Source organism: Budorcas taxicolor, chromosome 5, assembly GCF_023091745.1.
Source record: "Budorcas taxicolor isolate Tak-1 chromosome 5, Takin1.1, whole genome shotgun sequence".
Lineage (NCBI taxonomy): Eukaryota > Metazoa > Chordata > Mammalia > Artiodactyla > Bovidae > Budorcas > Budorcas taxicolor.
In genome coordinates, this window is record NC_068914.1 from 128642321 (window position 1) to 128669879 (window position 27559).

The 27559-nt window shown below is 39.8% G+C and overlaps 2 protein-coding genes across 2 annotated transcripts in view; one reads left to right on the plus strand and one right to left on the minus strand.

Annotated features, from left to right (window-relative positions):
- Positions 1-16791, minus strand: part of IRAG2 (inositol 1,4,5-triphosphate receptor associated 2) — a 103321-nt gene extending 86530 nt beyond the window's left edge. Inside the window, exons 1-6 of the mRNA XM_052641055.1 lie at positions 16227-16791; positions 14674-14787; positions 7593-7776; positions 5675-5754; positions 5504-5582; positions 1824-1982 (exon numbers count right to left, since the gene is read on the minus strand). Of these exons, the coding sequence (XP_052497015.1) occupies positions 1824-1982; positions 5504-5582; positions 5675-5754; positions 7593-7776; positions 14674-14787; positions 16227-16791 (1181 nt within the window). The remainder of the gene's footprint in view (positions 1-1823; positions 1983-5503; positions 5583-5674; positions 5755-7592; positions 7777-14673; positions 14788-16226) is intronic.
- A 3127-nt stretch (positions 16792-19918) lies between these two features.
- Positions 19919-20613, plus strand: LOC128047887 (60S ribosomal protein L17-like). The gene is made up of 2 exons (XM_052640277.1): positions 19919-19977; positions 20068-20613. The coding sequence occupies exons 1-2, from the start codon at positions 19938-19940 to the stop codon at positions 20580-20582; spliced, it is 555 nt and encodes a 184-aa protein (XP_052496237.1). The 5' UTR covers positions 19919-19937; the 3' UTR covers positions 20583-20613.
- Positions 20614-27559: the final 6946 nt, after the last annotated feature.

Below are 27559 nucleotides of genomic sequence, written 5' to 3' on the forward strand. Positions count from 1 at the left end.
AATGGTATGGACCTAATAGAAGCAGAAGATATTAAGAAGAGGTGGCAAGAATACACAGATGAACTGTACAAAAAAGAGCTTCACGACCCAGATAGTCATGATGATGTGATCACTAATCTAGAACCAGACATCTTGGAATGTGAAGTCAAGTGGGCCTTAGAAAGCATCACTATGAACAAAGCTAGTGGAGGTGATGGAATTCCAGTTGAGCTGTTTCAAATCCGGAAAGATGATGCTGTGAAAGTGCTTCACTCAATAGGCCAGCACATTTGGAAAACTCAGCAGTGGCCACAGGACTGGAAAAGGTCAGTTTTCAATCCAATTCCAAAGAAAGGCAATGCCAAAGAATGCTCAAACTACCGCACAATTGCACTCATCTCACATGCTAGTAAAGTAATGCTCAAATTCTCCAAGCCTGGCTTCAGCAATACATGAACCATGAACTCCCTGACATTCAAGCTGGTTTTAGAAAAGGCAGAGGAACCAGAGATCAAATTGCCAACATCTGCTGGATCATGGAAAAAGCAAGAGAGTTCCAGAAAAACATCTATTTCTGCTTTATTGACTATGCCAAAGCCTTTGATTCTGTGGATCACAATAAACTGTGGAAAATTCTGAAAGAGATGGGAATACCAGACCACCTAACCTGCCTCTTGAGAAACCTGTATGCCAGTCAGGAAGCAACAGTTAGAACTGGACACGGAACAACAGACTGGTTCCAAATAGGAAAAGGAGTACGTCAAGGCTGTATGTTGTCACCCTGCTTGTTTAACTTCTATGCAGAGTACATCATGAGGAACGCTGGACTGGAAGAAACACAAGCTGGAATCAAGATTGCCGGGAGAAATATCAAGAACCTCAGATATGCAGATGACACCACCTTTATGGCAGAAAGTGAAGAGGAGCTAAAAAGCCTCTTGATGAAAGTGAAAGAGGAGAGCAAAAAAGTTGGCCTAAAGCTCAACATTCCGAAAACGAAGATCATGGCATCCGGTCCCATCACTTCATGGGAAATAGATGGGGAAACAGTGGAAACAGTGTCAGACTTTATTTTTTGGGGCTCCAGAATCACTGCAGATGGTGACTGCAGCCATGAAATTAAAAGACGCTTACTCCTTGGAAGAAAAGTTATGACCAACCTAGATAGCATATTCAAAAGCAGAGACATTACTTTGCCAACTAAAGTCCGTCTAGTCAAGGCTATGGTTTTTCCTGTGGTCATGTATGGATGTGAGAGTTGGACTGTGAAGAAGGCTGAGCACCGAAGAATTGATGCTTTTGAACTGTGGTGTTGGAGAAGACCCTTGAGAGTCCCTTGGACTGCAAGGAGATCCAACCAGTCCATTCTGAAGATCAACCCTGGGATTTCTTTGGAAGGAATGATGCTAAAGCTGAAGCTCCAGTACTTTGGCTACCTCATGAGAAGAGCTGACTCACTGGAGAAGACTCTGATGCTGGGAGGGATTGGGGCAGGAGGAGAAGGGGACGACCGAGGATGAGATGGCTGGATGGCATCACGGACTCAATGGACCTGACTCTGAGTGAACTCCGGGAGATGGTGATGAACAGGGAGGCCTGGCGTGCTGTGATTCATGGGGTCGCAAAGAGTCGGACATGACTGAGCGACTGAACTGAACTGAACTGGAATTAGATCATGTGAATAATCTTGTGAATATACTAAAAATCACTAAACTAATTGTATACCTCAACAGGGTGACTCTTCTGCTTTGTGACTTGTATCTCAATTAAAAAACAAATTTAGTTTTTAAAAATGGAAAAGGAACTGAAAATTCCCAGCACACAGTACCCACACCATGGCTCACCTTTTTACCCGAAGGCGCAGTTCAGTACAGTCCTCTGATAACTCTCTGTTTGCTTCTTCCAAATTTTCTAATACCAATTTCAATTTATTATTTTCATCTTCCAATTTCTGCTTGTTGAAATGCAGGTCTGCTATATAGGTAATCAAATCAGGTACCTCTCTGTGGGTAAAAGGATGAATGAGCATAAACTTCAACATCACTAATCCCTTCCAGTCAAAGTAAGGCTTATGGTTAAGCCCAAACAAGCTTAAATATTCCTGTGAGGACTTCCCTGTTGGTCCAGTAGTTACAAATCCGTTTGTCAATGTAGGGGACACAGGTTCAATACCTGGTGTGGGAAGATTCCCTGTGCTGCGGAGCAACTAAGCCTTGTAGGCCACCACTGCCAAAGCCCTCCAAATCTAGGCCTCGCGTGCCACAACTTACTGAGTTCTTATGCTGTAACTACTGAAGCCTACTTGCCCAGAGCCTTTGCTGTGTGAAAAAAAGAAACCACCACAGTGAGACACCCGTGCACCGCAACAAAGAATAGCCTCCAACTGCCACAACTAGAAAAAACCCACATGCAGCGATGAAGATCCAGCACCACCAAAAATAAATAAAGATTTTCTGCTTTATTTTCATTCATCCTCATAAACATAGTTCACATACACAGTATTTATTCAAGCACTTATTACAATAACACCAAAGATTTTTCCAGAATTGCCCGATATTTAGCATCTGCCACTTGTGAAATCAACTTTTACAGCTTTCGTTTCTTCCTCTTCACTTTGCTCCCAACTTCTGTCTCTATCTACACTGAAGAGTTCCTACTTCTGCCTGGGTTATGGAAAATCCTGAAATAAATCGACACTGGATTCTTTCAATCAGAAATCTTGGCCGGTTTCAACAGGCATTTAACTAGGAAACAATTCGTAGAGTTTTATCATTGTAGCCTGTAGCTCACAATTTAGTACTCATTGTTCCTAGTATTTTCTATAGCTTGTTAATATTTGTAGCTGTCACGCTTGCCCTGACACTTGATCCTAAACCCTTTGAGAGTCTGAACTGTGTTTTTCAAGGAGTCCCAGGCCTCCTCTTCTTTGCCATCTTTTCCTAGAGTTTAGCACAGGTTGGCTACATGGTTCCTAGTCCACATTTTTTGCACAGATAAACCTGAAGTGGCAAAGATAAAATAAGGAAGGACAGGTCCAGTGCTTCAATTCTGAGCTTCCAAAGCAGAGACTTGGGTTCAATCCCTGGTCGGGGAACTAAGATCCCACAAGCCACATGTTGGCTCAGCCAAAAAATTTTTTTCAAAATAAAAATAAAGAACAGAGTCACTTCTCCTTAATATTTAAACTCATGTGTAGCAGAAAACAGCTTTTCTCATTAATATCTAAAAGTATCTATTGAAGAAGTAATAAGGATTGACATATATACACTACCATGTGTAAAATAGCTAGCTAGTTCGGTTCAGTTCAGTTCAGTCGCTCAGTCGTGTCCGACTCTGCGACCCCATGAATCGCAGTACGCCAGGCCTCCCTGTCCATCACCATCTCTCGGATTTCACTCAGATTCGCGTCCATCGAGTCCATGATGCCATCCAGCTATCTCATCCTCTGTCGTCCCCTTCTCGTCCTGCCCCCAATCCCTCCCAGCATCAGGGTCTTTTCCAATGAGTCAACTTTTCGCATGAGGTGGCCAAAGTACTGGAGTTTCAGCTTTAGCATCATTCCTTCCAAAGAAATCCCAGGGCTGATCTCCTTCAGAATGGACTAGTTGGATCTCCTTGCAGTCCAAGGGACTCTCAAGAGTCTTCTCCAACATCACAGTTCAAAAGCATCAATTCTTCAGCTCTCAGCCTTCTTCACAGTCCAACTCTCACATCCATACATGACCACAGGAAAAACCATAGCCTTGACTAGACGGACTTTAGTTGGCAAAGTAATGTCTCTGCTTTTGAATATGCTATCTAGGTTGGTCATAACTTTTCTTCCAAGGAGTAAGCGTCTTTTAATTTCATGGCTGCAATCACCATCTGCAGTGATTCTGGAGCCCAAAAAAATAAAGTCTGACACTGTTTCCACTGTTTCCCCATCTATTTCCCATGAAGTGATGGGACCGGATGCCATGATCTTCGTTTTCGGAATGTTGAGCTTTAGGCCAACTTTTTTGCTCTCCTCTTTCACTTTCATCAAGAGGCTCTTTAGCTCCTCTTCACTTTCTGCCATAAGGGTGGTGTCATCTGCATATCTGAGGTTCTTGATATTTCTCCCGGCAATCTTGATTCCAGCTTGTGTTTCTTCCAGTCCAGCATTTCTCATAATGTACTCTGCATAGAAGTTAAATAAGTAGGGTGACAATATACAGCCTTGACGTACTCCTTTTCCTATTTGGAACCAGTCTGTTGTTCCATGTCCAGCTAGCTAGTGGGAACCTGCTATAAAGCAGAGGGAGCTCAGCTTGGTGCTTTAAAATGACCTAGATGGGTGGGATGGGAGGGACATCCAAGAGAGAGGGATATAGGTATACATATAGCTGATTCACTTCATTGTACAATAGAAACTAATACAACATTAAAGCAATTACACTCCAACTAAAAAAACAAAAAGCAACCCCTCAAAGAGCTTTAAGGTCAATATCATAACTCTACGTAAGACGGAACTTGTTGTGCATGGAAAACACATAAAGTCAAAGAAGGATAAAGTTTTCATGTGTGAGAAAATGTCCATTTATGTGACACTTCATAATCTTTCACAATTTGTGTTCCTAGTGAAACTACTTCTAATGCAATTGTGATATAATAGCTAAGAGTTAAAAATAAATTATGTTAGCCCTACCACACACGCACACAAGCAGAGCTAAGTGACTTTACTGTAAATAAAATCCATGAAAAAGTTGAAAGTGTTAGTCACTCAGTCATGTCTGACTCTTTGAGATCTCATGAACTATAGCCCACCAGGCTCCTCTGTCCATGGAATTCTCCAGGCAAGAATACTGGAGTGGGTTGCCATTCCCTTCTCCAGGAGATCTTCCAGACCCAGGGGTTGAACCCAGGTCTCCTGCATTGCTTTGCCAATGTTACTTTGCCAACAAAGGTCTGTCTAGTCAAAACTATGGTTTTTCCAGTAGTCATGTATGGATGTGAGAGTTGGACCATAAAGAAGGCTGGTGCCAAAGAATTGATGCTTTTGAACTGTGGTGTTGGAGAATACTCTTGCATCCCTTGGACTGCCAGGAGACCAAACCAGTTCATCCTAAAGGAAATCAGTCCCAAATATTCATTAGAAGGACTGATGCTGAAGCTCCAATACTTTGGCCACCTGATGCAAAAGACTGACTCATTGGAAAAGCCCCTACTGCTGGGAAAGATTGAAGGCAGGAGGAAAAGGGGACAACAGAGGATGAGATGATTGGATGGCATCACCAACTCAATAGATATGATTTTGGGCAAGTTCTGGGAGTTGGTGATAGACAGGGAAGCCTGGCATGCTGCAGTCCATGGGATCACAAAAAGTCGGACACGACTGAGTGACTGAAATGAATTGAACTGAACTCCTGCATTGCAGGCAGATTCTTTACTGTCAGAGACAGCAGGAAAGCCCAGAAATAAAATAAAATACATAGATCTATGAAATAAGAAAATCCATAAGAAAAGTTGAGGCACTTGAGAAAACATTACAAGTAGGAATGCTTACAAGACTCCTGTAGGCAAGTCTCCATCCAACCCCTTGAAGTTCCATGATGAAGAATTTGTTATATCTCTGGCCATCTTAACTGAAACACACACAAGGGAGTTTTGTAAAAAAAATCCATTTCTTCAAACCACAATAAACTGGCAGAACAATCCCAAAGAAACATATACATACTTGCTTCACATGATTTTATGCTGTCCTGTTCAAAGGCAGAGTCAATCATTCTGCTGTTTGATCCACTATTCTCTCCTTCCCTATGGCCAAAAAACAAAACCAGTGAGCTAGAATTCCTTGTCAAACCAAAGCTTAGCCAATTTTTCAGATGTGTTCTGTATTTTCTTATTGATGTTGGTCTTTTTGAATTTTAAAACCATCTGCCCATTTGGCCACAATTTGGAGGCCAACACTGTTCTTAAACAGTCTTAGAAAAGAAACACATTGTCTCTACCTCCTATAAACTTCAATCTAACATGAAGAAAAGAATATGAATGCATTAGTAAGTAGGTGATGATGTACATAGCTATCATTAGGCAATAGGAGTCTCAGTGGATTAGGAAGCTGACATGATTTGGAGGACTAAGTGGACACTTGTAGAGGTAGCAAGACGTTGGGCCTTAGAGAATTAGGAAGGAAAAGACATGAACAGCTAATAATTTGGGGCACATTGAAGGTGCTCTTTTCTCTTTCTCATAAAAAACCAAGTTGAACTTGAACTAATTGTAGTTTGGAGCATATCGCTCCTAAAATTTGGAGAACCCTATTCACAGGCCTCTGCCCAGGACATCCCCAAATAAACATATTAACACTTTAACCATTTCTTTTCCAAGAGTCTTTGTATTATGATTTCAGTTTTGCTGCCTAATCTTAGCAATTGCCTAACCCTTAGATAATCTTTTCGGAGCAGCTACAAAAGCTTCTAGACTAGCACTTACATCCTATTGTGTTTCAACATGAGATGTTCAGAAGATGACTGAGCAGAATAGCTCAGTCCTCACTCTCACTATTCCTGTTAATAGATCCACACCCATCACCATTTCTGAGTTTCTGTTCTTTTATATTTTTATCTCCCATGTTCTTTTTCTTTTCATTTATATTTGTCATAAAAATAAATTTTCTCTTTTGCCCTCACTCCACTTTACCCATGGATTATTGATATCTGTACTATACAGTCAAGCCTAAATATTTTAGGAAAAGTAGAAAATTCATAAGAAAATAAGACAAAGAAGCTAAGGTCTTCATGCAAAGATAATCATTTTGGAATATATTCCTTCCCACTTTCTCCTGTGCATGTTTTTATTTCTCAACAAATATGGGAGTGTACTACATACACAGATCTATGGCCAATTATTTAAAATAAATACGTACGAATATTTCTCCTGTCAAATATTTATTTAATTATAATTTTGAGTGACTAATTAGTACGGAAGAATTATCATTTATCTGTCCAACCACCTACTATTAAATATTTGGTTTGCTTACATTTATCATAATCATAAACGACATTCTGCATATACATTAGAGTATACAATTGTCGTCTTTCCTGAAGTTACGTAATTTGACCACATTGCGTATTTCTAAGGCTCTGATGCTCGTGCTGTGCTCAGTCTCTCGGTCCTGTCTATCTCTCTTGCAACCCCATGGACTGCAGCCCGCTAGCCTCCTCTTGTCCATGAATTTTTCAGGTAAGAATACTGGAGTGGATTGCCATTGTCTTCCTCCAGGATATCTTCCAGACCTAGGGATCAAATTGCATCTCTTGCATTGTCAGTAGATTCTTTACCACTGAGCCACCTGGGAAGCCATGCATTCCTAAACTGCCATTGAAAAGCTGTGCCAACTTGCACTATTATAAACAAGGAGAAGGCCTATTTCTCCACCCGCCCTGACAACATGGGATAGAGTCAATCCTCTAAACTTTTGTTAAACTGATGCACAAAATATGTTCTCTTGATTTTCATTTCTTGGATTAATAGTAAGATACTATCAGATAGTATTTCCTATCAGTGCAAAAAAAAACCAACAGTGATTAACATTCATTGCAATCATTGTTAAATCAGAACCTGAAAACACATCCTGCTGGGACTATGATTACCATCTGTTTCTGCAGTGAGCCATCATCCATTCCTTCACAGTGGCCTGGAAGGTTTCCAGGTTCACATGTACATCTCTCTTTTCAGGATCAAGCATGATCCATAGCTCCTCAAGGCCGTCATCTTCAGAAACTTGACTAGTTGTCTGTCTCAGATAATCTATTATTTTGGTGACTCTGACTAAACCTTAGGAAGAAGAAAGTCAAGTTAGTTTTTAAAGGTGGCAAAAGATTATGTGTTTTAAGTGAGGTGCTTAACTCGTTCAAGTCCCTTGGGTCCTGGAAATGTGCCTTATAACCCTCGCAGTCCTGCTGAGTTGATGTCATAAAGTAGAAGAAGCACTGGCCTTAGGTTGGAGTCTAACCGACTAGGGTCCCATCTTGGCTCTGGACTGTATCAGCTGTGTGGCTCTGGGGAACTCACTCAGTCTCTTTGAGCCTCAGCATCCTCATCTGTGAAATGATGCCTACTACACAGAGTTGTGAGATTTAAATAGGAATGATTTATGTAATCAATAGGTTTCTCAGATGGTGCAGTAAAGAATCTGCCTGCCAATGCAAGACACAAGAGACGAGGATTCGATCCCTTGGTTGGGAAGATCCCTGGAGGAGGAAATGGCAACCCTCTCTAGTATTCTTGCCTGGAAAATCCCACGGACAGAGGAGCCTGATGGGCTACAGTCCATGGGGTCACAAAGAGTCAGGCATGACTAAGCAACTGAGCACGCGTGTGTGCGCATGTATACACACACACACAGATGTAATCAATAATCACTTGTGGGAAGTGGTCAAAATGCCACTTTATTTTTCTCTCCCATTCTTTCCTTAAAAAGCATTTAGTGGGGACTTCCCTTGTGTCCATGGGGTCGCAAAGAGTCGGACATGACTGAGCGACTTCACTTTCACTTTCACTTGTAATCCAATGGTTAAGAATCCACCTTCCAATGCAGGGGACTCAGGTTCAATTCCTGGTCAGAGAATTAAGATCCCACATGCTGTGGGGCAACTAAGCCCTCGAGCTACAGCAACTACTGAGCCCTGGCACCGCAACTGGAGAAGCCCACGAGCCACAGGGAAGATCCTGCATGTCACAACTAAGACCTGACACAGCCAAGTAAATAAATAAATATTTTAAAATAAATAAATATTTTAAAATAAATAAATATTTTAAAAAAGCATTCAGCGAAGGAAGGGTTTCCTTGGCCCTAGGTGAAATTTTCAGCCTCAAGTAAGTACTTTGACTCTTTGGGGTGGAGAGGGAGGGGTGGAAAAGTCATTCTTAGATATAATCAGCCCTACTATCACATTCAGAAATTAAAGTCATACAGACTGTGTTAGTAATTGACACACCAGTCTTCCTCAAGCATAAGGCATCTTCTCTACTCTTAACTAAGGCCTGTCTTGGGCTAGCAACTTAAAGAGGGAAGGAAAAGGAAGTAGAAGTTTGATAGGGTGAAGTTTGATAGGGTGAAGATTCTTACCCCAGGAGTTAAGTAGAGACACTAATATTTGAAAAAAAAAATTTTTTTTAATAAAAAATAAAAGAATAAGCTTAGTACATAATTAGGGAAAGAGAGCTGTAAAGGAAACTGAATGACTTTAAAGAATGCATAAATTTAATGGAAAATGTCATTAGGTTGTGACAGAAATGGAAATAAAATTTTAATAGTTATTTAGAAAGATAATTTTTATTCCTGTTTGCATAATTGGAGAGTTGGAAAGTCAAAAAGAATACCCTAAATCTCATTTTCCTCCATTAAAGCTCTAAAATCTGATCTTATACCTCAAAACCAGAAAGATCTCCTGAGATGTTTCTTTAACGTGTCAACTTAACTGGGAGATGGAGTGCCCAGTTATTTGGTCAACATGATGCTGGTTGTTTCTGTGAGGGTGTTTTTGAAAGAGATTAAGATTTAAATTGCTAGACTAACACAGGCTGCTGTCCCCTAATGCAAGTGGGCCTGAATAGAACAAAAAGGCAGACCCTTCCCCAAATGAGAGAGAATTCTTCCTGCATGTCTGCCTTGGAACCAAGACTTATCCTTTTTCCTAACTTTGGACGTAACGGAAATATCAGCTCTTCTTCAGTTTCCAGACGTTGACCTTTGGACAGGTTGCTCCTGGCTCTCAGGCTTTTTGGACACTGACTGGAAGGAAACCGTCATAAGCTCTCTGGGACTCCATCTTCAGCTTGCTCTCTCACCCTGCAGCTCTTCGAACAGGCCTGCCTCCATAGTCACGTGAGCGAGTTCCTTGTAATTGTGCGTGTGTGCCTGCACACTCAGCCGTGTCCAACTCTGCAACCCCATGGACTGTAGCCCGCCATGCTTCTCTGTCCATGGAACTTTCCAGGAAAGAATACTGGAGTGGCTTTGGCACTTCCTTCCTAGGAGATCTTCCCAATGATTGAACCCGCATCTCCTGTGTCTCCAGCATTGCAGGTGGATCTTTACCACTGAGCCATCAGGGAAGCCCCAGTTCCTTATAATACATCTCTTTATATATTTTACATACACACACACACACACACACACCCTGTTGGTTCTGTTTCTAATACATCTCCCATCTCCCTTTAATGGAGTTTCCTTTTTTTCTTCCGGGAAACAATTCCTTAAATCCTGTCCACGCAGAGAGGCTTACCAGGAATAAATAAGTCCCATTCATCCTACCAATATAATTAAGAGTGCAGGTAAATGTTTTGCTATAAGAATGTTCATTATGGTTTATTATGGTTATTTTTGTGTTTTTCATAATAGAGAAAAAATACCCAATTGAGACATATTGTTTAAATATATTACATTACATCCCCCAAGGAGATCAACCCTGGGATTTCTTTGGAAGGAATGATGCTAAAGCTGAAACTCCAGTACTTTGGCCACCTCATGCGAAGAGTTGACTCATTGGAAAAGACTTTGATGCTGGGAGGGATTGGGGGCAGGAGGAGAAGGGGACAACAGAGGATGAGATGGCTGGATGGCATCACTGACTCGATGGACGCGAGTCTGAGTGAACTCCGGGAGTTGGTGATGGACAGGGAGGCCTGGCGTGCTATGATTCATGGGGTCGCAAAGAGTCGGAAACGGCTGAGCGACTGAACTGAACTGAACTGAAAGTACAATATACAGAGAAAATATATATTATTGACATAGACAACTACTCAAGGTTATTAAGTAAGAAAAAGCAGATTATAAAGCAAGTCTGGAAACATTCCCATATACACTTAGGGAATATATTGCATATACCTTAAGGAGAAAATAATGACCAAAAAAAAAAAGGTCTTAAACCATTTTTTGCAACCATACTGTGGCAGTGAGTGGACAGACTCCAGGCTTCCCCTTTATGATCCTTGCTTCCTAATGTTTACACCCTAGTGTAGTCTCCTCCCCTGGAGTGTGGGCATGACCTGGGACTTGCTTCTAACCAGTAGAAAATGGCAAAGGGGACCGGATATACATGTATATGGTTGTGTGATTAACTTACATGAGATTACAGTGCCTGTCTTGCTAGGGCTCCCCTGGTGACTCAGCGGTAAAGAATCTGCCTACCAATGCAGGAGACCTGGGTTCAATCCCTGGGTCGGGAAGATCCCCTGGAGAAGGCACTGGCAACCCACTCCAGTATTCTTGGGTGGAGAATCCCATGGACAGAGGAGCATGGTGGGTTATAGCCCATGGAGTCTCCAAAGAGTTGGCACGTCTTAGTTACTATCACTTGCAAACTTTTATCTTGCTGGAGTCACTCCCTTGCCGGCTTTGAAGAATCAAATCTGCCATATTAGGGCCTCCCTATATTCAGAGGTGCAACTAGCAAGAACTTGTCTAGCTGACAGCAGCAAGACTCTGAAGTCTTCAGTCCTATAAGAGCAAGAAACGAATTCTGCCACCTAAAGCAGATCAAGAAACAAATTCTGCCACCTAAAGCAGATCATTCCCCACTTGAGCCACAGATGAAACTGCTAAGGCTAGTCAAGGAAAACTTAAGCACTAAACATTTTCTCTGCTCTTTGTCCTCCCCTCTCCCCTCTACTATGCATTGTGTATCTGCATTTTGCATCAACCAAACATCCCCATCAGCAGAAATACCTGCTCAACCATAAAAAGCAACATTATCCTAGCATCAACAAGACAACACCTAAAAAGATAACCTTCCTTCTTACAAGGAACTACGATAAACCATGACTCACTACTCACCTTATATGCTTAGATCCGGATTGTGTAAACCATTAATAATATGTACACCATTTAATGTACAGCCTTCTGTCTCAAAAATGTGCTCTGACTTTACAGGAGCACAGAATGGTTCTCCGAGTTTTCTGAAAGGCTGTTCCTGGATTATAGTCCTCACTTTGGCTTAAAATTTTCCATTGCTTTCTTAGATCAACTGATTCATTTTGTACAAAGGAAAATAGTAACTTTACAAGATGGAGATTTGGCAGACACCACACTAATCAAGGGATCAAAGTTAAAAATCCTGGTATATTGTACTGAGAAGAGCATAACATCATTTCTGTAGTGTGCCTATGAAAATGTACGGCCTGAATAAACAAGAGGAAATATCAGACATTCTACAAAGTAGCTGGCATATAGTCTTCAAAAATTTCAAAGTCATAAAAGGCAAGGAATCTGAGGAATTACTCCAGATAAAAGGAGACTGAAGAGATGTGAAAACTAAACACAGTGGGTGATTCTGAATTTGATCCTGGACCAGGAAACAAAAAAGCTATAAATAATATTATTGGGGAAATAGACAAAATTTGAATATAGACATTTAAATTAGATAACAGTATCATATCAATGTTAAATATCCTAATTTGGATAATTGTTCTGCAGCTATACAAGCAAATGTTCTTCTTTGTAGGAAATACATACTGATGTACTTTAGGGTAAAGAGACACAGTATCTGGAGTTTATTTTCAATTAGAAACACCATCAAACTTTTATCTGGCCTTTCCTTGGGGAAACTAGACTCAGCCACAGCCTTATAAAACTGATAAGCAGCATAGAGTTTCTCTTTATAGATACTCCAGTTGATAAAGTAAGAAGGAATGATAAACTACTAACCTTCACATCATCTAATGAAAGAATAAATCTAGGCCTTCACTCTCAAATAGTTTTGTCTTTTGATAAAATTACACATACTGTGACTCCTCTGGCGGTCCAGTGGTTAAAACTCCGTGCTTCTAATGCAGGAGGTGAGGGTTTGATCCCTGGTCAAGGAACTAAGATCCCACATGCCTGCCACTTGATGTAGCAACAAAAAACAAACAAACAAAAAAAAAACACCATCTATACAGAGTCTTGCCAAAAAAAAAAAAAAAAAAGATATAAAACATTTACCTGATCAAGCCTCTAAATGTAGGGGACAAAAAACGGGTTGTGTTGCTATGGCCCCACAATCACTAAAATTCAGATTGGAGAAAATGAGGAGATAAAAGAGCCAGAGTCATTAACAAATAACTTAAAATACAAAAAGAATGAAAAAGGAACAGAGGGATAAGCCAGATAACCAATAACAATGAACAACCCTTTCTTGGATACTGATTTAAACAAATAAACTGTTTAAGAAAACATAAATTTCTCATACAACTGAGAAAACTTGAATGTTGGTAAGGTATTTGATATTTAAAAATTATGTTACATTTTTGGTCATAAAAATGACATTGTACATGTGTAAAATAGACAGGAAGTTTTGTATAGCACGCGAGCTCAGCTTGGTGCTCAGCAGGGACCAAGAGAGGTGGGACTGGGGGGTGGAAGGGAGACTCCGCAGGGAGGGTATCTATGTATACATATAGCTGACTCACGTTGCTGTACAGCAGAAATGAACACAATATTGTAAACAATTATATCCCAATGCTGCTACTGCTGCTGCTAAGTTACTTCAGTCGTGTCTGACTCTGTGCGACCCCATAGACGGCAGCCCACCAGGCTCCCCCGTCCCTGGGATTCTCCAAGCAAGAACATTGAAGTGGGTGGCCATTTCCTTCTCCAGTGCAGGAAAGTGAAAAGTGAAAGTGAAGTCGCTCAGTCGTGTCCGACTCTTAGCGACCCCATGGACTGCAGCCCACCAGGCTCCTCCATCCATGGGATTTTCCAGGCAAGAGTACTGGAGTGGGTGCCATTGCTATACCCCAATAATATAAGCTAAAAATAAAAGATTTTAAAAGACATTGTATAGCTGTATCTAAAATCGGTCTTTATCTTTTGAATGTACTGAAATGTTTACAGAGGAAATAATATGATGTCTTAGACTTGCCTCAAAGTAATCCAGACTTAGTGGGAGATAGTGGAGGACAGAAGAGCCTGGTGGGCTACAGTCCATGGGGTCACAAAGAGTCGGGCACAACTTAGCAACTGAACTACAGGAACAATCCAGAGTGGAGCAGAGGAAAGTGGAGGAAAAATGAGACATCATTATCTATGACATATATATAAGGGTCATAATACCCTCTCCACTTCTGTATCTGTTTGAAAGTTTCTATAATAAAAAAGTTTTAATACAAATGAAAGGAAACCATATTGACCAAGGAATTTGTGGGAGCAGGTTATGCAATGAATCATTAACAGTGGTTACTCAGGGAAATAAGATAACTGATGAGTTCTTTTTTCCTTTCTTTTCTCCATATTATTAATTTTGTTACAGTGATCATGAACCATTGACATGCTAAACATTACTTGCGGAAATTTTAAAAAAAGCATGTCTCTAAGAAAAACAGAAGTGAAAATCTAAAATTGACTTAAAAATTGGAGCTAAATTTGTACAGTGGTTTTATGTATATGAAGTCTGTATTTATTGTGAGGCAACACCTGTGAGATGTAAATAGTTCCAGTCAATGACTGCAGCTGGTAAAATTGATGATGAGCTCAGTAAAATCATTCAGGACTCTGGCAAAATATATAAAACAGGTAGAAAGAAATTAACCAACATCTAAACAGCCATCACCCCTCCCAAATTAGGTTGCACCTGCCATATGTACACACAGATACACAGAGCACCACACATAAACCATTTCTCTTTCTCTCACAACAGAAAGTACGAGTGAATGAGTATCAGTGAAAATCTGAGCAGAAAACTTTCAACTAACCTCTGCGTTTGGAGTCACATATATTAAAAATACTCCTAAGCAATTCTTCTTCATAGGTCCTGTTGTTGCTAGAGGTTACATCTTCCTTGCCATCATCAGGTCCTTGTCTCCACCCTATCAGAAGAAAATGTTTGCAAATCCAGATGCTTTTATGTGCTAACACGCTTAGTTGCTTTTTTTTTAAATTTTAACAAAGAGTCAGATTTGACTGAGTGACTAACATATACTTTTTTACATATGGTATGTTTCAAATATTAACATAAAGAGCAGCCCACAATACTGGCTACTTAACATGAACTGATCAAGAAAAAAGTGGTCTTGAAGCATCTTTGATTATTCATGTTTCAAGTTTTACAAAGGTGGAATAAAAAGAGAGAAGATGAAGAGGGAACTGAGCTTTATTGTCCTGTGATATTAAAAGCACTCTGTGAGGTGAGAGAGAAGGTGAAATTGAGATTCCTTTCCGTTATGCGTGTAGGTACTTTTTATTGGCAGAGTCGATAGAGAAAGTTGAACGGCTACAGTGCGTTATCCCTATTCTTGCCAGTACTGGTACCTTCATCTCTAAGATATTGCCACTGTGCAATTTTTTGACAGGTTAATAATGACTGACATTACATGACTGGAACAGTGAAAGATAAAATTAATTTTGCATTTTTGATGACAACTGAACATTTATACAAGGAAATGTATGCAAATATTTGTAGTAAAAAAGTTGTTACTTCTGGATATTACTTTAGTTATATTGCTTACAATTTCTGGCACTGTGAAGGAAGTGGTATATATAATGAGGTGCTCAATGGATTAAGACAGTTTAGTCCTATGAAGAATATATGTTTGAATAAACTCATGCGCCAGAATGGATAGGTTTCAGTTAATATAATGCAATTGGGGAAAATAAAGCTATCTTTACCTGTCTAAAAAAAAAAAAAAGCACTCTGTGAAAAAGCAAATGGTGTTACCACAAATAGGAATATTTTAAAGAAAGCAGAGGGAAAGTAAACACTAGCTACACAGAAAATGTATCATTTTACATTGTTTTTTAGGGCCTATCATACATGGAATTCTGTAAGCAATTCCCTAAATAGAATTCCAAAATTTCATTGAACTTGGCCTACAGAATTTACTTTGTTTCCTGGTGTACCTTATTGGCGCTACACTTTCTTAAATGTTTCTCTCACACACAAAGAGGCAAAAATGTTAAAATGTTAATTTTCAGTAAGGCATGTTGGAAGTATATGAATTTTAACTCCCATATATCTATGTATTTCTATCATGACATTCTAATTTGCCCAGGAGAAAGTTTGTTTTCAGGTCAGTAGAAAAAAATGATTATGATTGAAAATATAATCTAGAATTTCTATCAGGTTTATATTTGAAAGCATAGAAAATACTGATGTTTCAGATATAATATTTTTGTTGAGAGAAAGAAAATTTTAAGGGAAAGATGGATGCTTCCATCAAGTTTCATACTTCATTTTAGATCAGGCACTCTCAGAGTCATATGCTCCTTGCTTTATTGGAAGAACAAACATTAAAAGAAGAATATTTACCCTCTTCATTCGGAGATAATTTTTTCACCACGGAATCCTGAGGAGTAGAGCTCTGATCAGAGGGGGAATCAAAATCAAGTGCTAAGGTACTAAAATCATTTCCACTACAATAGTTAGTCAAATCCTTGTTAGCAAAGAGCTCCCTTTTCATGATGTGCGGTATCAGAGATGTGTAATTTTGGGAGCTCTGTGATCTTGGCCTTGAGATATTTTCAGAACTTGTGAGCATAAGCGAATATGTTGCATTCTCAGGAGAGCTGAGATGAGAAACGGATGGGGTTCTTGGAGACACTATCTGAGACTGTGAAGCCAAGGTGCCATCTTTCTCAGGACTCAAGAAGAGCGTGTCGGGCAGACGGATGTGAGCAGCCATCATTTTCTTCAGTACCCCTTCAAAATCCTTCTTGGGGTTAGTCTGTGGGCTGTCAAAACTGCTAGACTGGTATTTGATAATCTGTTGGATGGGATCAGAAATGTCTTCTCTCTTTTGGATGGCTCGCAGTTTTCTACAGATGCTTTCCACGGGGTTATGCCGCTTCTCAGCTACCTTCTTCACAGAGGCCATTGCTGACTTTCCTGCAGTGAGACAGAGGAAGTGGCTAAAGTACAGGCAAAATGTAGACACGTTTTTCAGTTAGCACTGTCCTAACAATAATGGAGCAATAGGCTATTTATTCCCAAACCAACTTTGGGGGGATCAAGATGTCTTTAAAACAGTTGCTTTAAAAAAACAGAGTATTGTTGATTTACAATGTTGTGTCAGTTCCAAGTGTACAGCAACGTGGTGCAGTTATACATACATTGGGTTGGCCAGAAAGTTTGTTTGGCAGCTTCCCTGGTGACTCAGTGATAAAGAATCCACCTGCAGGAGACACAGGTTCAATCCCTGGCCCAGAAAGATTCCACATGTCACAGAGCAACTAAGCCCGTGTACCACAACTATGGAGCCTGGGCTCTAGAGGCCAGGAACCACAGCTACTAAGCCCACACACCCTAGGGCCTGTGCTCCACAACAGAAGCAGCCACGCCAATGGGAAGCCCAAGCACTGAACCAGAGAGTAGCCCCTGCTCGCAGCAACTAGAGAAAAGCCCGCATGCAGAAACGAAGACCCGCACAAGCAAAAACAAATAAGCAAATAAGTAATTCATTCAGGTGTCTCTGTAACATCTTACAGAAAAACCCAAATGAACTTTTTGGCCAACTTAAAATATATCAGATGTTTTTTATCAGATTCTTTTCCATTATAGGTTATTATAATACATTGAATATAGTTCCCTGTGCTCTACAGTAGGTCTTTGTTATTTAAACAATTGCTTTAAACAGATTTCCACATGTTTAACTTTGAGACTCAAATTTCTAGAAATAATAGCTAACAAATAGGAAGTATTTCCCATGACCCAGGCATAGTAGTAAGTTCTTTGTATGTATCAACTCATTGCATCTTAAAACAACTCTATGAGGCAAGTATTGCTATTATCTCCTTTTTCGGGCACAAAGAGATTAAGGGACACACCCAAAGTCACCTTAGATAAGTGCTGGAGTCCACATTTGAACCCATGCAGTCTTGCTTGAGAGGGTAGACAACATTGCTCTTCATTTATACATCAAACATGATGATAGTGACAATATGAAAGCTCCCATTTGAGTACCTACTCTGATTTTTATCTATTGAGAACTTGATAAATATCTCTTTTATTACATATCTTGTATATTTAATGTCCAAACTTCACACAAGCCCTGTCAGATGTGTAGAAATACCCCCTTTTCACAGATAATAAAATTAAGGTTCAAAAAGATCAAGTAACTTGCTGGTGGTCACATCTCTAAGATCTGTGCCAAGGAGTGTCTTGACTTCAGCAGAATTTTGTTTAACGGTAGCATATATGACCTTTAAAAAACATGATCTCAACTTCTTATAAGACAGCAACTATAGAACTTGGAAATAAATCCAAAATTATGCCTAAGCTGCTAACATTTAATCTATGCAAAGAGTTACAATAAATTGAATAGTTATAAATAGTTGAATAGTTACAAAGAGTTTGAAAGTTATTATTTCTAGAACCTTAACAAAAACGTCTATTTTCTGCTGCTGCCGCTGTTGCTGCTAAGTCGCTTCAGTTGTGTCGGACTCCTTGCGACCCCACAGATGAGTGGGTTGCCATTTCCCTCTCCAATGCATGAAAGTGAAAAGTGAAAGTGAAGTCACTCAGTCGTGTCCTAATGAGGTGGATGAAACTGGAGCCTACTATACAGAGTGAAGTAAGTCAGAAAGAACCACACCAATACAGTATATTAACACATATATATGGAATTTAGAAAGATGGTAACAATGACCCTATATGCGAGATGGCGAAAGAGACACAGATGTTAAGAACAGACTTTTGGACTCTGTGGGAGAAGGCGAGGGTGGGATGATTTGAGAGAATAGCATTGAAACATGTATATTACCACATGTGAAATGGATTGCCAGTCCAGGTTCGATGCATGAGACAGGGCACTCAGGGCTGGTGCACTGGGATGACCCTGAGGGATGGGATGAGGAGGGAGGTGGGAGGGGGTTCAGTATAGGGAACACATGTACACCCATGGCTGATTCATGTCAATGTACGGCAAAACCCACTAAAATATTATAAAGAAATTAACCTCCAATTAGAATAAATAAAATTTTTTAAAAGCTTCTATTTGTGGTTCTTTTAAAAAAAAAGTCCCCTAACAGAAAATGAACAAAGGGGCATTTAGAAAGACTAGGAAGAAGATGCTCCAAATCTTCTCAGTCTGGTTCATTGTACCTCAAGATAATAGCCACCAGTTCCAGCTGATGACGTTTCCATCAACAGAAACCTTCACCATTTAAGGTAACAATCATCTTTGAATCTTTATGCTGTCACTCTGCAATCCACTCCTTTTCTTCTATTCAAGGCTGATCTTTCAATGTCAAGCCTAAAACACATTCTCCTATTGAAATTCCTATTGAAATTGGAGTAAGTGTATATGCACTTGACTCAAGCTTTCTTTCTGTTCTCTCCAAGAATGTATAATTGTACTGTATATTCTGTCATTTAATTAGATTTTGCCTTCTATTCTTGGGCTGTTTTAAATGTGTTTACTCACTGCCTCCTCAAAAATGTTTTTAATTCTTGTATACAAAAGCCATGGTGTGATTTTCTTTTATATACTCAATACATTGCTGTTGGCAGCATTGATAATCCGCAAAGCTTGTGGACTTGTTCCCTAGCTGTAGTGAGTGTTGGCTCTCAAAGACTTGTAGCTACCACTCTTTCTGGAAAATTTCCCCTGGCCAAATGGGAGCTTCTCATTGCTCAGCTAGGAGGTTGGAAGTGAAGCAATGGTAATGACAGAAGAGAGTCTGCCTGGGAATACAACGCATTCCAAATCTACAGCTGACTGTGGTGGGGACACGGCAGGAGCCATCAGACTTCCCCACGTCGATTAATGACCTTCTTAAACACTCAACATTCAAAAAACTAAGATAGAAGCTGGTCCCATCCCTCATGGCAAATAGAAGGGGGGAAAGTGAGAAGCAGTGATTTTCTTGGCTTGGGCTTCAAAATCACTATGGATGGAGACTGCAGCCATGAAATTAAAAGATGTTTGCTCCTTGGAAGGAAAGCTATGAAAAACCTAAACAATGTATTAAAAAGCAGAAACAGCTTCCTTTTCTGGTCAGCGGCCTGAGGTGACCCCTAAAAATGGTGCGCTATTCACTTGACCCAGAAAACCCCACAAAATGTAAGTCAGCAAGCAACATTTCTTATTTTGGAGTATGAGGCACCCAGATACCAAGATTAACCCAAAAAAATTTTTTCCGGTATTTTTTAGCATGCAAATCAAGAGGTTCAAATCTTCATGTACACTTTAAGAACACTCGTGAAACCGCCCAGGCCATAAAGGGTATGCATATCCGAAAAGCCACCAAATATCTGAAGGACGTCACGTTAAAGAAGCAATGTGTGCCGTTCCGTCGTTACAACGGTGGAGTTGGCAGGTGTGCACAGGCCAAACAGTGGGGCTGGACTCAGGGTCAGTGGCCCAAAAAGAGTGCTGAATTTTTACTACACATGCTCAAAAATGCAGAGAGTAATGCTGAACTTAAGGGCTTAGATGTAGATTCTCTGGTCACTGAGCACATCCAAGTGAACAAAGCCCCCAAGGTGCAGCGCAGGACTTGCAGAGCTCACGGTCGGATCAACCCCTACATGAGCTCTCCCTGCCACATTGAGGTGATCCTTACTGAAAAAGAACAGATTGTTCCTAAACCAGGAGAGGAGGCTGCACAGAAGAAAAAGATATCCCAGAAGAAACTGAAGAAACAAAAACTTATGGCCCGGGAATAAATGCCGCAAAAAATAAATGCAAATAAAAGTAAAAAAAAAAAAAAAAAAAAAAAGCAGAAACATCACTTGGCCAATAAATGTCTATATAGTCAAAGCTATGGTTTTTCCAGTAGTCATGTGTGGATGTGAGATTTGTACCATAAAGAAAGCTGAGTACTGAAGTATTGATGCTTCCAAACTGTGATGCTGGAGAAGACTCTTGAGAATCCCTTGAACTGAAAGGAGATTAAATCAGTCGATCCTAAAGGAAATCAACCCTGAATATTCATTGGAAGGACTGATGCTGAAGCTCCAATACTTAGGCCACCTGATGTGAAGAGCTGACTCATTGAAAAGGATCCTGATACTGGCAAAGATTGAAGGCAAAAGGAGAAGGGGACGGCAGAGGATGAGATGATTAGATAGCATCACCGACTCAGTGGACATGGATTTGAGCAAACCCTGGGAGAAAGTGGACAGAGGAGTCTGGTGTGCTACAGTCCATGGGGTTGCACAGAGTCAGACCCAACTAAGCGACTGAACAACAATAAAGTATCTGTCAGTGTTCTCAATGTACTGTGACTATTTTTCTCTTCTATAGCCAGTGAATCAAGGGACAGGTTGAGCCTGGGGCTACTAGAAGCCCTAGAACTGGAACCTCAGACTCCCAGACCCATCAGTCTCCATGGGAACATCTGTGAACCTCAGTGTGGGTTGCTGTTCAGGCCCTAGTGAAAGGCTTCACTCGTGGGCATCTATGATGGGCCCAGATGAATGTTCCTAGCATATAAGACATCACATTTCTGTTTGCTTTGCTGAGGCATTTTTCTCCTCCTACCATCTGTTTCCTAAACTTCCATGACTCACCTAAGCAAGCCCTGCTCCGTGGTTTATTAAACCAAACCTTAGAAAAAGCATACTTAAGGCTCTTCATGAGCTAACAGAGCTTCACAAGATTAACTTGTTTTGCTTTTTCTAATATAGAGCAGAACATTTGTGGGAGTTCAATAAGATGTGATGATCAAGATTTCAAAATTTGTGCCACTTTCTCCATATATGGCATGGAAATATCTCCTGTCCATCCTGTCCAAAAAAAATTTTTTTTTTTAGTTTTAGATCCACTGCAATCTGCCATAACACTGAAAAATACAAGTCTGACTTGCTTTCAATAATTGTCTTTGAAAGAGTACTAACTGAAAATTAAAAACTGAAGGTTAATTGTACTTGTAGAATCAGGTGCTTGGAGTCTGTCTTTTACAAAGAATTTCCTTATTTATATGTTTTGTTGACTAAATACTTACTATGTAAAAATGGTACACCTGTAGAAATTCCATTGGTTTATTTTTAAATTCTCTGAACCTTCATTGTACTCTATACCACTCATCCTTTTAGGCATTCAATCAATATCCATTAACTACCTAAAAATGTGCTAAACCTAGTAGAAACAGGGGGTACAATCATGAGCAAAACAGAATATCTGCTCTCCTAAAACTTTTGGTCTGTGAGAGATGCACATGTGAAGAAGGAAGCTACTAAGACTGCTAGATTAAATCTAAGATGCCCAGGACTTCCCTGGTGGTCCAGCGTGCAAGAATTTGCCTTCCAGTGCAGGAGACTAGGGATTGATCCCTGGTCGGGGAAGTAACATCCCACATGCCCCAGGACAAGTAAGCTTGCATGCCACTGCTAGAGCTCATGCTCCACAACTAAGATCCAATGCAGCCAAAAAAAGACCCAGGATGCCAAATAAAACTTGAATTTCCAATAAACAATGGCTAATTTTTTTAGTATAAGTACATCGTGTGCATAAAAAAGTTGCACAGGAAAAACTTATACTGAAAAATTATCTGTTGTTTATCTAAAACTCAAATTTCTCTGGGCATCTGGCAGTTCTAACTAGCTAAATCTAGCAACCCTAAAGGCTAGAATAATAAATAATTACATACTAGGAAAGAAAAGTGCCAGGGCTGTGAGAGAATATAATAGGGGTTATTCTAGTTTGGGAGTTAAGGATAGGGAAAAATTGGAGCATCTATTCTGTGGCATGTGCTATGCATAATGTTATACATATTGTTTGCTAAATCTAAGGTTGTGAACAGAAAATTAAGAAGTGGACTCAAAAATCCCTTTTCCACTCCTTCAGTTCAGTTCAGTTGCTCAGTCATGTCTCTTTGGGACCCCATGGACTGCCCACACCAGGCTTCCCTGCCTATCACCATCTCCCGGAGCCTACTTAAACTCATGTCCATCGCGTCGGTGACACCATTCAACCATCTCATCCTCTGTGGTCCCCTTCTCCTTCCACCTTCAATCTTTCCCAGCGTCAGGGTCTTTTCAAATGAATCAGTTCTTTGCATCAGGTGGCCAAAGTATTGGAGCTTCAGCTTCAGCATCAGTCCTTCTAATGAATATTCAGGACTGATTTCCTTTAGGATTGATTGGTTTGATCTCCTTGCAGTCCAAGGGACTCTCAAGAGTCTTCTCCAACACCACAGTTCAAAAGCATCAGGTCTTCAGTGCTCAGCTTTCTTTATAGTCCAACTCTCACATCCATACATGACAACTGGAAAAACCATAGCTTTGACTAGATGGACCTTTGTTGGCAAAGTAATGTCTCTGCTTTTTAATATGCTGTCTAGGTTGGTCATAGCTTTTCTTCCAAGGAGCAAGCATCTTTTAATTTCATGGCTACAGTCACCATCTGCAGTGATTCTGGAGCCCAAAATAATAAATTCTGTCACTGTTTCCATTGTTTCCCATCTATTTGCCATGAAGAGATGGGACTGGATGCCATTCCCTATATCTATATATTTACATCTATATCTGGATATATATTCCAACAGCATATTTCTGAGTTTACATTAGATAAATGTAATATAAAATAATATTAGAGATTATCCAAACAAGTTATTTCACTAATTTTATTTATTTCTCCTATTGTTTGACTTATGATCCATTGTCTCCTTTCTACAATGAGTCTCATTATTATTAATGCCTGAATTGCCTTGTACCTATTCAAGCTCTTAAATCAACACTTTTCAATCATCTCTCTGATCTAAAACTATAAAGCAATAATTAAAAGCCTCTGATGCATAGCAACATCTATAAAACAAATGTGGTTTCTCATCTAAAGTAAGGTGATTTTCAACAGTGATGTAACTACAGAGTCCCACACTAACCTATCTGTTTGGACTTCCTAAAGCAGTCTTCAGTAGATTAGAATAAATTCACCATGTATGTATAATAAAGATAATATCTCCTATTCCATAGTAATTTATAATATTAGAGCATAATTTGTGTTTTCAATATCCATATTCTTCAATAACTAAGAAACAGTTGGATTTCTTCTCAAAGAAAGACATAAAGATTTATACAGAGATACAAAAATAGCATCCTTGAAGAATTTTAAGAAGCCTTCTGAATCAAACTCTGACTCAAGAAAGATTATGTGGATAATGTAATTATCTTTTCTTCACCAACCATTTAAATTTTTTCTCCCTTTATTAATAGTTATTGCTTGAACATTGAACTTCGAAACTTAAGATCAAGTAGGCTTAAGAATCATTTGTTACTTAATTATGAAATCCTTCATGACTCACCCAAGTGAGTCCCACTTGGTGGCTTAATTAATGCAAAGCCCTTAATTAATGTATGTAAAAAATATAACTATATATGTACTATATCTACATATGTAGATAGATAAACAAGGGGTTCCTTTTGCCAAAAGAGTCCTTCAGTAACAATCAGACGCCAGTCAACTCCTCATCAATGCATAAGAAGAAACATCTGTTCACTGAGATGTTCCCCTGGAAACTCATCTTTAGCAGCCCAGTGGGAGAGCAGAGCATGGATTTCTACTCAATCAGTAAATTTATTTTTTGCCAAATTACACTGTTTTAGTCTCTCTTTGACTAGTATTTAATGTGATAAAATAGCAACACGTTTCCTGCCCTCTCCAGATACATGGTAACAGCTGTTAATCAAAATGATTTGCAAACCACAAGTCCCAGATTTAGTAAATGCTTAGTGAGTCTGTCATCTGCAAACCTTTTTCATTACTAATAATTGCAAGCTGGAACCATCTCCTCCCACCACTCAGTTAACCTTGTTATATTAAGCTCCTCGGCTGGGTCATACCAAGCTTATTATAAACATCTCATATTGGAACAATTCCTGAAATAGCACAGTCACACATTATGCTTCTGAAAACTGTGTTCTTCTGTTTCAGTTCTTATTATATGAAGTCTGGTTTTCTTCTCAGAGACCAGGAAAAAAATCTATGGTGAATCTTAACTCCAAGAACTCAGGTGCTCCCACATTCTTACAGTCAACAAAACCACAAAATTACATTCTCCTAACACACATTCCAAATAGCCAAGACTGGAAACAATTCAGTGCTTTAACCTATCCAAAAGCCTTCAAAAAAAAAACCACTTCTGGCATCTCCAAAGTAACATTTTAAGGGAAACCAGCTTTATCACTTTTAGCTACTCAGCTTTTTCTCCCAATTTCTTTCAGTGTTTTGGGTTTTTTTCCTAGAGGTGTTTCAAACTTTCAAAGAGCTCCACTGAACCCCCTTATATCAATTTTGGAGGTTTGTCTCATTCACAACAGACACATTGAATTGAAAGTTAGAACGAGGCGACAACAGAGTACGAACAGCTGGAGTTGCTTTTGCCCCATTCAGAGGAAGATTTTCCTGACCTTCAGTGACTAAGAGCCACCATCAGCCAAAGTTTAATTATTTGTTTGGGGAAAACTCACCACCTTACTTTCACTTCACCAGCATCCAAGAACCATCTTCTGAAAACTCGGAATGGAGAGAGAGGCCCTGGGGACCGGCTGATGTAGGTGGAGCTAACGTCTTCAGAGTGGTACGGAGCGAGGTGAGAGACAAAGGCTGGAGACCAGGGGCGCCCCTCATCAGCTACACCTGCCTGCCGGGTTCAGCCAGGCCCCCAGGCGTAGAGGCGTGAGGAAAGGTACATAGCAGGATGCGGCAACCACTGGGAGAGGATGGGTGCCATGCTGGTGTGCTCACTAACACGTCATCCCGTGTTACTACAAAATAAAGATCATCTGGAATATACTCTCTAATCAGGGAAAGTCAGCTTTTTTGTTACCACTGTTTCTGTTTATGGGGTTAGGTCTGAAAACAGGAAAAACAATCATGATGTATTGCCTTAATTCCCTCGATGAAGTAGGAAGGAAGTCTTTTATTGAAAATGAATTGTCTTGTTGGCCAAAGACTTTCTTGAAGAATTTTCAAGCCAGCAACTAACACTTAAAATGGGATACCACTAAATACCAAACTGCAGCCCCACTGACAATTCCAATTTTCCTTCTCTTTGCCACTTCTATTCAGCTCTATGCTGTCTTGGCTTAATGAATCTCTCCACTTAGAAAAGAATGTACAAAACAAGTTGTTGAGTACATACCATGGTTATTATTAAATATTTAAAATTTTAAAATTGTAACAGAAATATCAAGTAAACACTGCAAAATATTTAAAATCTGTGAAGCCCATGAAAGTCTAAAAGAGACAGTATTATTTCAAAGCTTATAATAATAAAATATATGCTAAAAACATGCTTATTGTTTAATTGTTAATATCTTCATACTAGGAAAAGTCACTTTTTAAGCTAAATTTCATATGCTTCTATTTGGCCAAATGCTGTATGGCTTCTCAGACATCAGTGCTATTAATCATCATGTCTTTTATGAGATCTGATCTGATTTGGGAGACAGCATATAAATTGAGCAGAGTGCAAAAATTAAGCAAAGAAATAGGTGAGTGGAACATTAAGCTTCATGGGAGGTCAAGATAAGGTGTGTTCCGTGTGGGTTGAGAAGCCATTATAAAGTAGCTGGGACATATGCTGGACTTTAAATAATAAAGTATTATGCAAAGATAGGGTCATGGACACACCTGTGAGGCGGGGAGAGACTGAGTAAAGCCTAGTGATCAGACTAAGCCTGTTATTTAGCAGCACTGCATACGCTGGAACCACGAGAAAGGTGGGAGGGGCTGGGGTAGTGAAAAAATATAAATTTAGGTAGGAAGGATACAGGCAGATTCAGAAATAAATGAAACTTCATGTAGTGTCATTTCCCATCCAAGGAAATGATACTCAGCTGTGACAAGCATCTTAAAAACAGAACAAAACAAACTCACCACAAAACAAACAAACAGAAAAACAAACCAAAGTCTGGGTTCCAAAAGTAAAACTGGAAGCATCAAACCTGGAACACTTTTTTCTCAAATTGACAGTTTTGCTTACTACTCACGGGGCTTCTCCAGCCGGGCCTCGCAGTCCCTAATCACATGCTTCTCAGACCTTAGCACTGGCGATTTCCTACTCATCCCCTCTTCTCTCCCTTCCCACCTCCCCTGCATAGGGTGCTCTGAAAATCTGTTTTTGGTATATCAAGATTTTTATATATACTCCTATTCCTGTGGGTCATCATTATCACTGTCCCCAGGTGACAGGAAGAACTATAGTAGCTAAGAATTAGGGCTCTGGATTCAAATAACCTGGGCCAATGAGCTTTTCTGCTCATTAGGGTTTTGCTTTTTGTTGTTTTTTAAAATCTTTATTGAATTTGTTATAATATTGCTTCTGGCTTTTTGTCTGCTTTTTGTGCTTTTGACCACAAGGCATATGGGATCTTTTTTCCCCCACCAGGGGTTAAACCTGTACCCCTGCAACAGAGGGCGAAATCTTAACCACTGGACCACCAGGGATGTCCCTGCTCACTCATTTTGAGACAAAGTAACTTTCTGTGTTTCAGTTTCTTCTTCTGTGAAACTGCATCAGTATTCTGAATGACCTCCTGGGTTAATTTCAAGGGTCAAATGAAATAACATTCGCATGATACATTTAAACTCAGTGTATTCAGGTGTTAAATGTCTTCTTAAAACACAAAATAGCACTAGAAAGAAACAACTAATAAACCCATGTCTGATTAGACTTGCTCTGTTTAATTTCCCATGAAAT